The following is a 15911-nucleotide window of genomic DNA, read 5'->3' as shown; positions in this document are numbered from 1 at the left end:
TCCTACAGATGGATCCAGTCATGGGAACCTACCAGAGAGATGTCCCTTTCCTCTGTATTCCCGAAATTCCACACAGGAAGATCACAACTATGCAGAACATCATCAGGTAGATGTGTATAAATCATAACTATTAGTGATTGTTCCTCAAGGGTGTTTGTTACATTGAATTTACTTTTGAATGTTCAGAGTGGAATCCTCGGGGATGATAATATTGATGTTAAAGAAGAGTATAAAGAGGAGGATGAGGAGTATGGAGTGATGGAGGAGTTTTCAGAAGGACACAAGGATATGATGGAGCCACCTAATACCAGGAACCCACCAGAGAGATGTCCCCGTCCTCTGTATTCCTGGGATTCCACACAGGAAGGTCACACCATCCCTCAGTATTACAAGGTTGGTGGGGCGGAGCATCTAGAACATGGACTTGTAGAGATGATGTGTGGATTTTTTAGCTGATATTTTCTCTCATTTCCTTGATTTAGAGTGGAGATCCAATCGATATAGAATTTGAGGTGAAAGCAGAAGAAGAAGAGGCGTATGTGAGGGATGATCAGCAGTCTATGGAGGAGGATGGAATAACGGGGACATTTATAGAGGAGGACACTCCTACAGAGATCAGCACAGGTGGGTCATGAACACTAAATCCATTCCTCCACCCATACTGCTCACTGATTGGTCCAGAGTAGGGCGGGGGCTGGGTGATATCAGCCTGTAATCCCCTGGTCACTTTCCTGAGCTGTGTTCCCCGTCCTGTATTCCTGGATTTCTCTCGGATAATCTTCCTTTGTGCTGCAGACACAATTTATGTATCTAGACTGGATTTATGGAGGTTCTGGGGTTCAGCTGGCAGCAAAATGTTCATTTTCACCATAGACATTACTAGACCTAGGTGCCCTGGACATGTGCTTTTGATCTTATTCCTCATGGTGGTGACATAGCAATTCTCCCAGTATTTGTCACCTGTGCCGGGTGGAGGGATATGTCTGTAGTGTCTCAGACCCAAGTCACTGAGTGCAGTCTCAGGAGATGGGAGGCAGCGGTGTGGGACCTACATAGTTACATAGTTAGTCTGGCTGAAAAAAGACATTCCATCTAGTTGTACCATTAAAAATAAAAGTTATAATCCGACACCGACAGCTGATCCACCAGAAGGCAAAAACCCAGCAAAGCACAATCCAATCTGCTCCTGCAGGGGAAAAAATTCCTTCCTGATCCCCCGAGAGGCAATCGGATATTCCCTGGATCAACTTTCCCTATAAATGTTATATCCAGTTATATTCTGTGTATCCAAGAAAGAATCCAGGACTTTCCTACAGCAACCCCCCCTTAGGTATTATACATGGAGATCATATCCCCCCCCTTTTGTATTATACATGGAGCTCATATCCCCCTTATGTATTATACATGGTGATCATATCCCCCTTATGTATTATACATGGAGATCATATCCCCCCTTATGTATTATACATGGAGATCATATCCCCCCTTATGTATTATACATGGAGATCATATCCCCCCTTATGTATTATACATGGAGATCATATCCCCCCTTATGTATTATACATGGAGATCATATCCCCCCTTATGTATTATACATGGAGAGCATACCCCCCCTTATGTATTATACATGGAGATCATATCCCCCCTTATGTATTATACATGGAGAGCATATCCCCCCCTTATGTATTATACATGGAGATCATATCCCCCCCTTATGTATTATACATGGAGATCATATCCCCCTTATGTATTATACATGGAGATCATATCCCCCTTATGTATTATACATGGAGATCATATCCCCCTTATGTATTATACATGGAGATCATATCCCCCTTATGTATTATACATGGAGATCATATCCCCCCTTATGTATTATACATGGAGATCATATCCCCCTTATGTATTATACATGGAGATCATATCCCCCTTATGTATTATACATGGACTTCATATCCCCCCTTATGTATTATACATGGTGATCCTATCCCCCCTTATGTATTATACATGGAGATCATATCCCCCCTTATGTATTATACATGGAGATCATATCCCCCCTTATGTATTATACATGGAGATCATATCCCCCCTTATGTATTATACATGGAGATCATATCCCCCCCTTATGTATTATACATGGAGATCATATCCCCCCCTTATGTATTATACATGGAGATCATATCCCCCCTTATGTATTATACATGGAGATCATATCCCCCCTTATGTATTATACATGGAGATCATATCCCCCCTTATGTATTATACATGGAGATCATATCCCCCCTTATGTATTATACATGGAGATCATATCCCCCCCCCTTATGTATTATACGTGGAGATCATATCCCCCCTTAATCTCCTCTTCTCAGTAGAGAATACATTCAGTTCCTCTAATCTCTCCTCATAGCTGATCTCCTCCATGCCTCGTATCAGTTTGGTTGCCCTTCTCTGTACCTTCTCTAGTTCCCCAATGTTCTTTTTGTGAATTGGAGCCCAAAACTGAACTGCATATTCCAGATGAGGTCTTACTAATGATTTGTACTCGGGGGGGGGGGGGGGGATATCTCTCTCTCTGGAGTCTATACCTCTCCTAATACAAGAGAGGATTTTGCTTGCTTTAGAACCCGTAGATTTGCATTGCATGTAATCTACCAGAACCCCCCCGATTCTCCACCATTGATCCTCCCAGATCCTTCACCATTGATTCCCCCAGATCCTTCTCCACCATTGACCCCCCCCCCGATCCTTCTCCACCATTGACCCCCCCCGATCCTTCTCCAATATTGACCCCCCCCCCATCCTTCTCCACCATTGACCCCCCCCCATCCTTCTCCACCATTGACCCCCCCCGATCCTTCTCCACCATTGACCCCCCCCCCCCCGATCCTTCTCCACCATTGACCCCCCCCCCCGATCCCTCTCCACCATTGACCCCCCCCCCCCGATCCTTCTCCACCATTGACCCCCCCCCCCCAGATCCTTCTCCACCATTTACCCCCCCAGATCCTTCTCCACCATTTACCCCCCCAGATCCTTCTCCACCATTGACCCCGCCCTGATCCTTCACCACCATTGATTCTTCACAGATCCTTCTCCACCATTGATTCCTCACAGATCCTTCTCCACCATTGATTCCTCACAGATTCTTCTCCACCATTGACCCTCATCAGATTCTTCTCCACCACTGTCCCTGTCAAACACCTCCTGGCGGTATTTCTAGCAATCCACAGGACAGGATTCCCAGGAGCGTGGAGTCTAAGTCCCAGTCTGCTTGTTCACCAGGGCCCCTGATGGTGGGGATGGACTTGGAGCAGACAGTGACTAGGTTGCGGCCCCTGAGTACACCTGCCCGTGGTAGAGGGATCTGCCAGAGGTATATGCAGGTAGAGAGCCTGACGCGAAGAGGCGGAAGGCTGGAGCCGTGATGACTGGATCTGTGCAGGATGGATGGCAGAAGTAGTGAGCGTGGTCAGATGGGCCAGATCGGTAACAGTGGGGTCAACGTAGTACAAGGCAGCAGGCAAAGAGTTGTCGGGTCACTCGCCGGGTTCAGTAACCGGAGGTCAGATCAAATAGGGATATCCAGGAGAGAAGTCAAATGAGCCAGAGGTCAGAGCAGGAGAAGTCAGCAGAGGTCAGGATCAGGAGAAGTCAGCAGAGGTCAGGATCAGGAGAAGTCAGCAGAGGTCAGGATCAGGAGAAGTCAGCAGAGGTCAGGATCAGGAGAAGTCAGCAGAGGTCAAGATCAGGCAGGGTTGGTAACAAGTCAATCAGCAGATACACAGGAACACAGGATATAAGACCATACGGCAATGAGAGTCTGTGCAGGGCAGGTTTAAATACTGTGCCCTGTCATTGGTGCCAGGCGAGCATCCGCGATCGCGAGTGTACATGCGCGGCCACCACTGCCCAGGTCCTAGTGCCCGCCGGATAGAATGAATCGGCGTTCTGCACATGCGCACACCCGCATGCTGCCGCAATCCCTGACATTGCTCCCCCCCACGGGCATCCTCCGGATGCCCAACCAATCTCTCCTCCAAGGGTGGCTACGATAGAACTCCCGGACAATTCTAGGGGCGTGAACATTCTGGGCCGGCTCCCACGAATTCTCCTCAGGACCATAGTCCTTCCACTTAATCAGGAACTGTGTCTGGCCGCCTCTTTTCCTGCAATCTATGATTGCTTCAACCTCAAATTCTTCTTGTTCATTAATGGTTATGGCCTCCGGAGGTCTGGACCTTCGGTCCGGGAAGGGATCTGGCACTGCTGGCTTCAGTAGCAACACATGGAAAACTGGGTGAATCTTAAAAGTTCCTGGAAGTGCCAGTTCATACGCCACTACATTGATTTTCCGCTTCACCCGGAATGGACCCTTAAATTTCGGCCCCAGTTTTTTCAAAGGAGAAGACATCCTCATATTGGTAGAGTCTAGCGAGACCTGGTCCCCCGATTGCAGGCTTAGTTCAGCTCTTCTTCTGTCGAAAGCCCTTTTGCTGTCCTCCTGGGCCTTTGCAACAGCTTCTTGAAGCACCTTGTTATTGGCAGAAAAAAAAACAGCATATTTTGCGTAGCAGGGACTGGGCTTTCAGGAATCGGGTCAGGTAAAAACGTGGGGTGAAACCCGTAATTGGCAAAAAATGGGGATTGCCCTGTAGCAGAATGATTTGTGTTATTGTACGCAAATTCAGCCAATGGCAAGAGCGCCAGCCAGTCATCCTGGAGGAAAGATGTGTAGCATCTCAGGTACTGTTCCAACGTCTGGTTCGTCCTTTCCGTCTGCCCATTTGTCTGTGGGTGGTAGGCAGACGAGAAGGACAGTTTGATTCCCAAAACCTCGCATAATGCTTTCCAGACTTTAGATGTAAACTGGACCACTCGGTCTGAGACAATATCTTCTGGAATTCCATGGAGCCTTACCACTTCTTTCACAAAGATTTGTGCCGTTTCCAGAGCCGAGGGTGGGTTCTTTAGCGGCAGGAAATGGGCCATCTTTGACAAGCGATCCACAATTACGAAAATCGCTGAATGGTCTTGAGATGGTGGAAGCTCCACTATAAAATCCATGGAGATCATCTGCCATGGCCAGTCAGGTATAGGCACAATCTTTAGCCATGCTTGGCCACCAGAACGTATGCTAGAGTAACTCTAGGATCTTTGCAATTCCAAAATGGCCTGCCAGTGTATGGTGATGGCAGTGCCCCAGAACTAAGGTTTGGACCTCCTCGGGTACCACAATTTGCCCTTCTTTCCAAAAGAGACCTTCCTTGCTCTGTAGAGAGAGCATCGGGCTTTGTATTCTTGGACCTGGGTCTATATGTAATGTGGAACACAAATCGGGAGAAGAAAAGTACCCATCTTGCTTGGTGTGGTCTCAGGCATTTGGCTGTCCTCAAGTACTCCAGATTCTTGTGGTCTGTGAAAATCAAGATTGGATGTGTGGACCCCTCCAGCAGATACCTCCACTCTTCCAGTGCCGTTTTTGATAGCCAGGAGTTCCCGGTCTCCAATGTCATAATTCCTTTCTGCTGATGTGAGTTTTCTTGAGAAGAATGCCACTGGGTGCATGAGTTCTCTGGGACAGAATGTCCCCCACTGCGTTCTCAGAAGCATCATCTTCCAGAATCTATGGCAGAGAGGAATCAGGGTGACTAAGGATGGGGGCAGTAGTGAACAGCTCCTTCAAGGTCTCAAATGCTGCTTGAGCCTCAGGTGTCCACCAGAAACGGGCCCCCTGCTTGGTTCTTGATGAACTTTCTGTAAAAGTTTGCAAACCCTATGAAGCGTTGCACGCCCTTCTTGTCCGTGGGTACTGGCCATTCTAAAATTGCCAAGACCTTTTGGGGATCCATCGCAACCCCCGTGGTGGAGATGATCAGCCCCAAGAATGCAATGCTGTTCTGCTCGAAGCTGCATTTATCAGCTTTGGCATACAACCCGTGTTGGCGTAAATGTTCCAACACCCGTTTGACATGACCCCTATGGGTTTCCAAAGAAGAGGAGAAGATCAAAATATCGTCCAAGTAAACGACCACAAAAATGTCCAGTTAGTCTCTAAATACGTCCTTAATGAAATGTTGGAATGTAGCTGGGGCATTGCAAAGTCTGAAGGGCATGACAAGGTACTCAAAGTGCCCAAATCTAGTGCGAAATGTGGTCTTCCACTTGTCCCCCTCCCGTATGCGGACCAGGTTATACGCGCCCCACAAATCTAATTTAGTAAACACGGCTGCTGTCTTTAACCTTTGGAATAGTTCTGGAACCAAGGGAAGGGGATAATGATTCTTTATCGTAATCTTATTTAAGTCACGATAATCGATACAGGGCCTTAGGGATTTGTCCTTTTTCTTGATAAAAAAAAAAAGATTCCTGCTCCGGCTGGTGATGTGGAGGGGCAGATAAACCCTTTCTGGAGGTTATCATCAATGTATTCCTTGAGTATCCCCAATTCCCGCTCCGATAGGGGGAATATCCGTCTGAAAGGAATCTCAGATCCGGGTAGGAGGTCGATGGGACAGTCGTAGGTTCGGTGTGGAGGAAGAATGTCTGCCTCCGTTTACTAAACATGTCTAGATAGTCGTGGTAGGCCGGGGAAATGAGCTTGGCGTCCCCATGAATACATAGGAGAGACTGGGGAGTCAAGGAGGTCGGGGCGTGACAATGTTCCTGGCAATAAGGTGATAGGAACTGGATAGACCCAGTTTTCCAATCAATCTGGGGATTGTGCCCACAACCAAGGGAGTACTAGGATAACTGGGAACAGAGGGGATGCAATGGCATCTAGACGGAGGAACTCTCGATGATGGTTAGCCACCGTAGTACAGATAGGTGGGGTCTCGCGGTCTACTAATCCTGACTTAATGCGTGACCCATCAGCCAAAAAGATATTAAGCCCACATTCCTTGATCTGGAGGGGGATCCTCTGTCGGTTGGCAAAATCTAAATCGGCAAAGCAACTACATGCCCCGGAGTCAATAATTGCTGTTGCTGACACGGTTCTTCCTGGAAGCTGAAAAGAAATGGGTATGGCTAAGTAATTGGAATGGTTAGAACATTTGGAGGATACGTTGGAAAAAACAGAAGCACACTTGCCCAGTTTTGCTGGGAAAGAACGCACCACATGACCTGCTTCCCCGCAGTAAAGACAGAGGTTGTTCACCCGGCGCCTCTGGCGTTCCTCCACTGACAACGATGGTCGTGCCAATCCGAGCTGCATAGGTTCTGGCATCTCCTCAGACTCCAAGTTCCGGCTTCCTCCTGGCAGGGATTGGACTGCAGCACGGGGAAGTACCCACGTGGGTCTCTGCCCTGAGTTGGACCTCTCTAACCTGCGTTCCCGCAGTCTGCGGTCAATCTGTATGGCCAGGGTGATGAGATCTTCCAAAGAGTCAGGTAGGCCCACCCTGGCTAACTCGTCCTTAAGGGACTCGGACAAGCCCATGCAAAACTGGTGATGTAGTGCGGCATCATTCCACCGGGTGTCCCCCATCCAGCGTCTGAACTCAGATGCGTACTCTTCCGCTGCCCGGCGGCCCTGTCTGTGGGAGTACAGGGCCGTCTCTGCGGATGCTGCCTGCTGCGGATCGTCATATAGGACTGCCATCGCATTGAAGAAGTCTGTCACGGTCTCCAGATGGGGATCGTGGGTCTCCATTAGTCAGTGAGCCCAGGCCTGGGGCTCGCCCTGGAGTAAAGAGACGATGAACCCCACCTTCACCGATTCAGAAGGAAATGTCCGTGGCTGCAGGCTGAAATACAGCTGACTTCTCCTGATCCGGAAGGCCCTGAATTTAGCTCGGTCCCCGCTGATACGTTCCAGCAATGGTACGCGGGGTTCCGGTGGAGGCAACGTGACTAATGATCGGGCAGGAGGTTCTGAAGGCTCTATGGCTGCAGAAGGAGAACTCGTGCTCTGGGATGGAGCAGCTGGTGCGGCTAACATCTGAATCCGGTTCTCGAGGTGTGTGTAACCCTCCTGCAGCATTTTGATGGCTTGAGTTAGTGCCGCCAGATGCTGACATATGTTCTCCAGTGGGGATGGCCCTCTTCCAGGCTCAGTCATGGCCGTATGGTTCTGTCAGACACCGCCTGGCAGTACCTCTAGCAGTCCACAGGACAGGATTCCCAGGAGCGTGGAGTCTAAGTCCCAGTCTGCTTGTTCACCAGGGCCCCTGATGGTGGGGATGGACTTGGAGCAGACAGTGACCAGGTTGCGGCCCCTGAGTACACCGTGGTAGAGGGATCCGCCAGAGGTATATGCAGGTAGAGAGCCTGACGTGAAGAGGTTGGAAGGCTGGAGCCGTGATGACTGGATCTGTGCAGGATGGATGGATGGCAGAGTAGTGAGCGTGGTCAGATGGGCCGGATCGGTAACAGTGGGGTCAGCGTAGTACAAGGCAGCAGGCGAAGAGTAATCAGGTCACTCACCGGGTTCAGTAACAGGAGTTAAGATCAGTAGGAGTATCCAGGAGAGAAGTCAAATGAGCCAGGGGTCAGAGCAGGAGAAGTCGGCAGAGGTCAGGATCAGGAGAAGTCGGCAGAGGTCAGGATCAGGAGAAGTCGGCAGAGGTCAGGATCAGGAGAAGTCGGCAGAGGTCAGGATCAGGAGAAGTCGGCAGAGGTCAGGATCAGGAGAAGTCGGCAGAGGTCAGGATCAGGAGAAGTCGGCAGAGGTCAGGATCAGGAGAAGTCGGCAGAGGTCAGGATCAGGAGAAGTCGGCAGAGGTCAGGATCAGGAGAAGTCGGCAGAGGTCAGGATCAGGAGAAGTCGGCAGAGGTCAGGATCAGGAGAAGTCGGCAGAGGTCAGGATCAGGAGAAGTCGGCAGAGGTCAGGATCAGGAGAAGTCGGCAGAGGTCAGGGCAGGAGAAGTCGGCAGAGGTCAGGGCAGGAGAAGTCAGCAGAGGTCAGGATCAGGCAGGGTCGGTAACAAGTTAATCAGCAGATACACAGGATACAAGACCATACGGCAATGAGAGTCTGTGCTGGGCAGGTTTAAATAGTGCGCCCTGTCATTGGTGCCAGGCGAGCATCCTCGATCGGGAGTGCACATGTGCGGCCGCCCAGGTCCTAGTGCCCGCCGGCTAGAATGAATCGGCGTTCTGCGCTTGCGCAGACCAGCTTGCCGCCGCGATCCCTGACAGTCCCTCATATCCTTTTCCACCATTGACCCCCAACAGATCCTTCTCCACCATTGACTCCTCCAGATCCTTCTCCCCTATTGACCCCCCCACAGATCCTTCTCCCCCATTGACCCCCCACAGATCCTTCTCCACCATTGACCCCCCACAGATCCTTCTCCACCATTGACCCCCCACATATCCTTCTCCACCATTGACCCCCCACATATCCTTCTCCACCATTGACTCCCACAGATCCTTCTCCCCCATTGGCCCCCCACAGATCCTTCTCCACCATTGACCCCCCCACAGATTCTTCTCCAGCATTGATCCCCCAAAGATCCTTCTCCAGCATTGTCTCCTAGATCCTTTTCCACAATTGACTTCTCCAGATCCTTCTCCACCATTGACTTCTCCAGATCCTTCTCCCCCATTGGCCCCCCACAGATCCTTCTCCCCCATTGGCCCCCCACAGATCCTTCTCCACCATTGGCCCCCCACAGATCCTTCTCCACCATTGGCCCCCCACAGATCCTTCTCCACCATTGGCCCCCCACAGATCCTTCTCCAACATTGTCCCCCCAAAGATCCTTCTCCAGCATTGTCCCCCCAAAGATCCTTCTCCAGCATTGTCTCCTAGATCCTTCTCCACAATTGACTTCTCCAGATCCTTCTCCAACATTGACCCCCCACAGATCCTTCTCCAGCATTGTCCCCCCACAGATCCTTCTCCAGCATTGTCCCCCCAAAGATCCTTCTCCAGCATTGTCTCCTAGATCCTTCTCCACAATTGACTTCTCCAGATCCTTCTCCACCATTGACCCCTTCAGATCCATCACCATTGACTGCCCAGATCCTTCTCCACCATTGCACCCCCAGTTGTACCCCCCTAGTATGTATGATGCATATTCTTAGCCCCCAAGTGCAGAACCTTACATTTATCACCATTAGCCCTCATTGGCCCCATAGTCCCCCAATTACACAGAGCATTGAGGTCGGCTTGTAAGTTGGAGACATCCTGTAAGGACGTTATTCCCCGGCACAGCTTGGTGTCATCTGCAAAGACTGGAATGGGATTTATAATCTCACACCCCATATTGTTTATATATATTAATAAGTAAGGGTCCCAACACTGAACCCTGGGGTACCCCACTAATAACACTGAACCCTGGGGTACCCCACTAATAACACTGAACCTTGGGGTACCCCACTAATAACACTGAACCCTTGGGGTACCCCACTAATAACACTGAACCTTGGGGTACCCCACTAATGCTGAACCTTGGGGTACCCCACTAATGCTGAACCTTGGGGTACCCCACTAATAACACTGAACCTTGGGGTACCCCACTAATAACACTGAACCTTGGGGTACCCCACTAATAACACTGAACTTTCGGGTACCCCACGAATAACCCTGAACCTTGGGGAACCCCACGAATAACCCTGAACCTTGGGGAACCCCACGAATAACCCTGAACCTTGGGGAACCTCACGAATAACACTGAACCTTGGGGGCCCCCACGAATAACACTGAACCTTGGGGTACCCCACGAATAACACTGAACCTTGGGGTACCCCACTGACACCCCCAGACCATTCACAGTATGAATCATTAACCACTACTCTCTGAATACAATCTGTTAGCCAGTTTTCTATCCATTTACATTCAGATTTTTCCATCCCGTAGACTTTACCTTACACATTAGCCGTGTGTGCGGAACTGTGTCCAAGTATACCACGTCCACCACCACCCCTCTGTCCAAGTATACCACGTCCACCGCCACCCCACTGTCCAAGTATACCACGTCGTCCACCGCCCCCCCCCCCCCGTCCTAGTATACAACCCCCACCACCACCCTTCTGTCCAAGTATACCAAGTCCACAGCCACCCTTCTGTCCAAGTGTACCACATCCGCAGCCACCCCTCTGTCCAAGTGTACCACGTCCATTTGCATTCAGATTTTTCCATCCCATAGACTTTACCTTACACATTAGCCATTGGGGGAACTGTGTCCAAGTATACCACGTCCACCGCCAACCCCTCTGTCCAAGTATACCACGTCCACCGCCAACCCCTCTGTCCAAGTGTACCACGTCCACCGCCAACCCCTCTGTCCAAGTGTACCACGTCCACCGCCAACCCCTCTGTCCAAGTGTACCACGTCCACCGCCAACCCCTCTGTCCAAGTGTACCACGTCCACCGCCAACCCCTCTGTCCAAGTGTACCACGTCCACCGCCAACCCCTCTGTCCAAGTGTACCACGTCCACCGCCAACCCCTCTGTCCAAGTGTACCACGTCCCCCGCCACCCCTCTGTCCAAGTGTACCACGTCCCCCGCCACCCCTCTGTCCAAGTGTACCACGTCCCCCGCCACCCCTCTGTCCAAGGATTTGCTCACCTCCAATCTAACCTGTTTCATGATAGTTTAATCCCAGCTCACCTCTACATGTTGTCTACAGTAAACATTTAAACTTCCACTGATTACAGAATACTAATACTGTGAGTCCTGACCCTTATACTATATAACTTGTACATTACATACTCCTGACCCCTGCACTATATACTCTATGTTGTACATTACATACTCCTGACCCCTGCATTATACTCTGTTGTACATTACATGCTCCTGATCCCTGCACTATATACTCTATGTTGTACATTACATACTCCTGACCCCTGCACTATATACTCTATGTTGTACATTACATACTCCTGACCCCTGCACTATATACTCTATGTTGTACATTACATAGTCCTGACCCCTGCACTATATACTCTGTTGTACATTACATACACCTGACCCCTGCACTATATACTCTGTTGTACATTACATACACCTGACCCCTGCACTATATACTCCATGTTGTACATTACATACTCCTGACCCCTGCACTATATACTCCATGTTGTACATTACATACTCCTGACCCCTGCACTATATACTCCATGTTGTACATTACATACTCCTGACCCCTGCACTATATACTCCATGTTGTACATTACATACTCCTGACCCCTGCACTATATACTCTATGCTGTACATTATATACTCCTGACTTCTGCTCTCCCCCTCCCCCCACTGCTATATATACACATAATATGGATTCTCTTTTGTTCTCCCCATTTCATCCCAGCTGAACATTTTATATTGGATGATATGATTGGAGCACAGATTTTACATGGTGATAATAATGTGATAACATCCTCCAGCTTTGGACCCTTAAACAGAAAGTGATAATGAGGGAGGAGTCAATACCCCAATGATGGTGGTCTTCAGGATCAGTCCAGTCTTCATCTTGGTTGTTCTCCCCCCATCCTCACTCTCTGACCTCTGGTGGGGCTCAGCCCCGCTGTTCTTCATGACTAAATCATGGAGTAAATAAGGAAGTGCAGTACTTCTTGTGTTGGGAAGATGGCGATGAGTGATAGAGGGGGTGGGGCCCCTCGTCCTATAATCCCCTCATCACTGTCCCTCCTATAAAAGACAGTTCTGGTTGTTTCCTCACTCTCTGACTAAGGTCCATGAATAAAGAAATGACCTGGTAGGAGGTCAGAGGAGCCATTTCCTAGTTCCCTTGAGGGTGGAATTGTAAGCTCCTCAGAGACCGAGTTGCCTGATGTGAGCGGAGTCCTGGTTTGGGGGAACCAATCAGCTCCTGTCTAGTAATCCTCTTTGTCTTTGTATTTTAGTCCAGGGCTGGGAGATGAGGAAAACCTCCGAGGATTGTCTCACTTTGTCTCCAGACTGGAAAGTAGAAGATGAGGACATCACACAGTATAGTCCAGGAGAAAACCCGGCTCCCTCCAATGTCCATCCGGCACCACCCAGTGTAGATGGACCATCGGATTCCTCGTATCCTGAGGAACCTCAGACTGTGCGGGACTGGGCCGGCCTTCCAACAGAGAAGAGCTTCTCCTGTACTGAGTGCGGGAAATGTTTTTCAACTAAGTACTATCTTTACACACATCAGAGATCTCACACGGGCGAGAAGCCGTATTCCTGTCTTGAGTGCGGAAAATGTTTTTCAGCTAAGTACTATCTTTACATACATCAGAGATCTCACACGGGGGAGAAACCGTATTCCTGTATTGAGTGCGGGAAATGTTTTCAACTAAGTCCTATCTTTCCATACATCAGAGATCTCACAGGGGGGAGAAGCCGTATTCCTGTCCTGAGTGTGGGAAATGTTTTTCAACTAAGAACCATCTTTACTCACATCAGAGATCTCACACGGGAGAGAAGCCGTATTCCTGTCCTGAGTGTGGGAAATGTTTTTCAACTAAGTCCTATCTTTCCATACATCAGAGATCTCACACGGGGGAGAAGCCTTATTCCTGTCCTGAGTGTGGGAAATGTTTTTCACGTAAGTCCTATCTTTCCAAACATCAGAGATCTCACACGGGGGAGAAGCCGTATTCCTGTCCTGAATGCGGGAAATGTTTTTCAGAGAAGTCCAATCTTTACACACATCAGAGATCTCACACGGGGGAGAAGCCACATTCCTGTCCTGAATGCGGGAAATGTTTTTCAGGGAAGTCCAGTCTTTACACACATCAGAGATCTCACACGGGGGTGAAGCCACATTCCTGTCCTGAATGCGGGAAATGTTTTTCAGAGAAGTCCAGTCTTTACAAACATCAGAGATCTCACACGGGGGAGAAGCCATATTCCTGTCCTGAATGCGGGAAATGTTTTTCAGAGAAGTCCCATCTTTACAGACATCAGAGATTTCACACGGGGGAGAAGCCATATTCCTGTCCTGAATGTGGGAAATGTTTTTCAGCTAAGTCCAGTCTTTACAGACATCAAAGGTCTCATACAGGGGAGAAGCCGTATTCCTGTCCTGAGTGTGGGAAATGTTTTTCACGGAAGTCCAATCTTTACACACATCAGAGATCTCACACAGGGGAGAAGCCGTATTCCTGTCCTGAGTGCGGAAAATGTTTTTCACAGAATTCCGATCTTTACATACATCAGAGATCTCACACGGGGGAGAAGCCATATTCCTGTCCTGAGTGTGGAAAATGTTTTTCACGGAAGTTCCATCTTTCCAAACATCAGAGATCTCACACGGGGCAGAAGCCACTTTCCTGTCCTGAGTGAGGGAAATGTTCCTCGCTGAAGTCCTGTCTTCCTGTACATCAGGGGTCCCACACAACCCTGGAGGTGTATTAGTGCCTTGCATGCGGGAAATGTCTTCTAGATGAATGTTGCTGGACATCCCAGCTCTCATGTGGGGAAGAAGCACACCCTGATATACACCTCAGATATACTCCATGGCTGATCTTCATCATGGAAGAAACAGTTGATAAGGAGATGAGAGGCCCCCAAAGACATGGATGAAGTGGAGTAAATGTCGGGGTGCAGAGTGGTCAGTAGATCCTGGAAATGAAGGACACAACTTCAGCCCTTCTTGGGTGTCGGAGTTGCGTTTCCTGATAATGATATAGCGGGTTACAGAGCTAGAAGCCGGGAGAGCCCAGATCTCGTTATCGGGGAACTTTACACAGACAACAAGAACTTCTGAAGTTGATGTCCTTCATTTCAAGGCTCTACAGAACAGTGGTGACCCCGAAGCATCTCTCTGTCTTCAGTCCATCCTTCTCCCATCCCCCAACAGGAGGGAAGGAGAACTCCGCCCCAAACTAGGAGGGAACATTCTTCTCATTATTTCCCTTGGCTTCTGTGTGGGTTTGGGTGGTTGGAGGAGTGCGGCACGAGAGGGAACACAGCTTGTTGTTCTATGTCTACATATGGGGTCTGGGTAGATGGGATCCACCGGAAAATATTGCTACTCTTTGATTTTGTGCAAATCGTTTCTGTTTTCACTTTGAAGGGCGATATTATGTGTGGTTTGTAAAAGGGATTGGCCCAATAGATACCGCCCCACTTAGAGAATAGATGAACTAATATGACCAGCATTCATTCAGCCATGTCACATGTTGGGATCTTTTCATACAGGGATTTCCTATGATCATTGGCTCCATCTAGTGGCCATAATGTGGTATTAAACTGTTTTTCCTGAGTGAGGTATTTTGGAAGTAATACATCATTATGGCCACTAGAGGGAGCTGATGATTATAGGAAGTCACTGAATTTATTAAAATATGGCCAGAATTTGTCACAGCTGGACACATGCTTGTCACACTCCCCCAATATATTTTTTGCATAGACCCCTTAGTTTACTATGTTAGGGGTAATTTCATACAAATACCTGAGATCATACATTTTCAAACATTGAAGATATAAATTACATAAAACCACAGAATTAAACCAACCATTGATTTAAAACCAAACATACCTCATTTGGCCTTTAGATGATACTACGTATCCTAGCAATTAGCACATCTAGTGTCCAAATTCTCAGGGAACACCTGAACAATTGATTTAGCTGACTAAATCAATTGTTCAGGTGTTCCCTGACACTTTGGACACTAGATGGTGCTAATTGCTAGGATACTTAGCGTCATCTAAAGGCCAAATGAGGTATTTTTGGTTTTAATCACAGTGTCTGCAATACAAAAAATGATTTATAAAAATAACTTAATCTGAAAAATTCTTTAAGAACTCAAACAAGATCTGTGTAGGTATAGATTGCAGAGTATGAAAATCAATATTTGTTTACATAAGTCACTTACAAACACCATAAACAATAGTCAGATTGTGATTTACACTGACACTAAGATGTTTCTGTAAAAGCTCTAAAATAGAGTGAATTAAATTCAATAATCAGTTTCTCCCTGTAAACATCATAACCAATAAAAACAGACAATAATCTGTCTCCTGCAGA

The 15911-nt window shown here is 48.5% G+C and overlaps 1 protein-coding gene across 1 annotated transcript; it reads left to right on the top strand.

Annotated features, from left to right (window-relative positions):
- Positions 1 to 13087: 13087 nt before the first annotated feature.
- On the top strand, positions 13088 to 15461 carry LOC149460638 (uncharacterized). Its single transcript, XM_089679386.1, has one exon. The coding sequence runs from the start codon at positions 13223 to 13225 to the stop codon at positions 14222 to 14224; it is 1002 nt and encodes a 333-aa protein (XP_089535512.1). The 5' UTR covers positions 13088 to 13222; the 3' UTR covers positions 14225 to 15461.
- The last annotated feature ends 450 nt before the right edge of the window (positions 15462 to 15911 follow it).

The sequence above is a fragment of the Staurois parvus genome, unplaced genomic scaffold (genome assembly GCF_062004578.1).
Source record: "Staurois parvus isolate SC_StPar_1 unplaced genomic scaffold, SC_StPar_1.0 ptg000223l, whole genome shotgun sequence".
NCBI classification, from domain to species: Eukaryota; Metazoa; Chordata; class Amphibia; order Anura; family Ranidae; genus Staurois; species Staurois parvus.
Note: the sequence above shows the minus strand (reverse complement) of the source record. Positions and strands in the feature narration are given on the sequence as shown.

What these genes read in the sequence shown, in the direction of transcription:
- LOC149460638 (XM_089679386.1), top strand. Translation starts at nt 13,223, where the DNA reads ATGTTTTCAACTAAGTCCTATCTTTCCATACATCAGAGATCTCACAGG.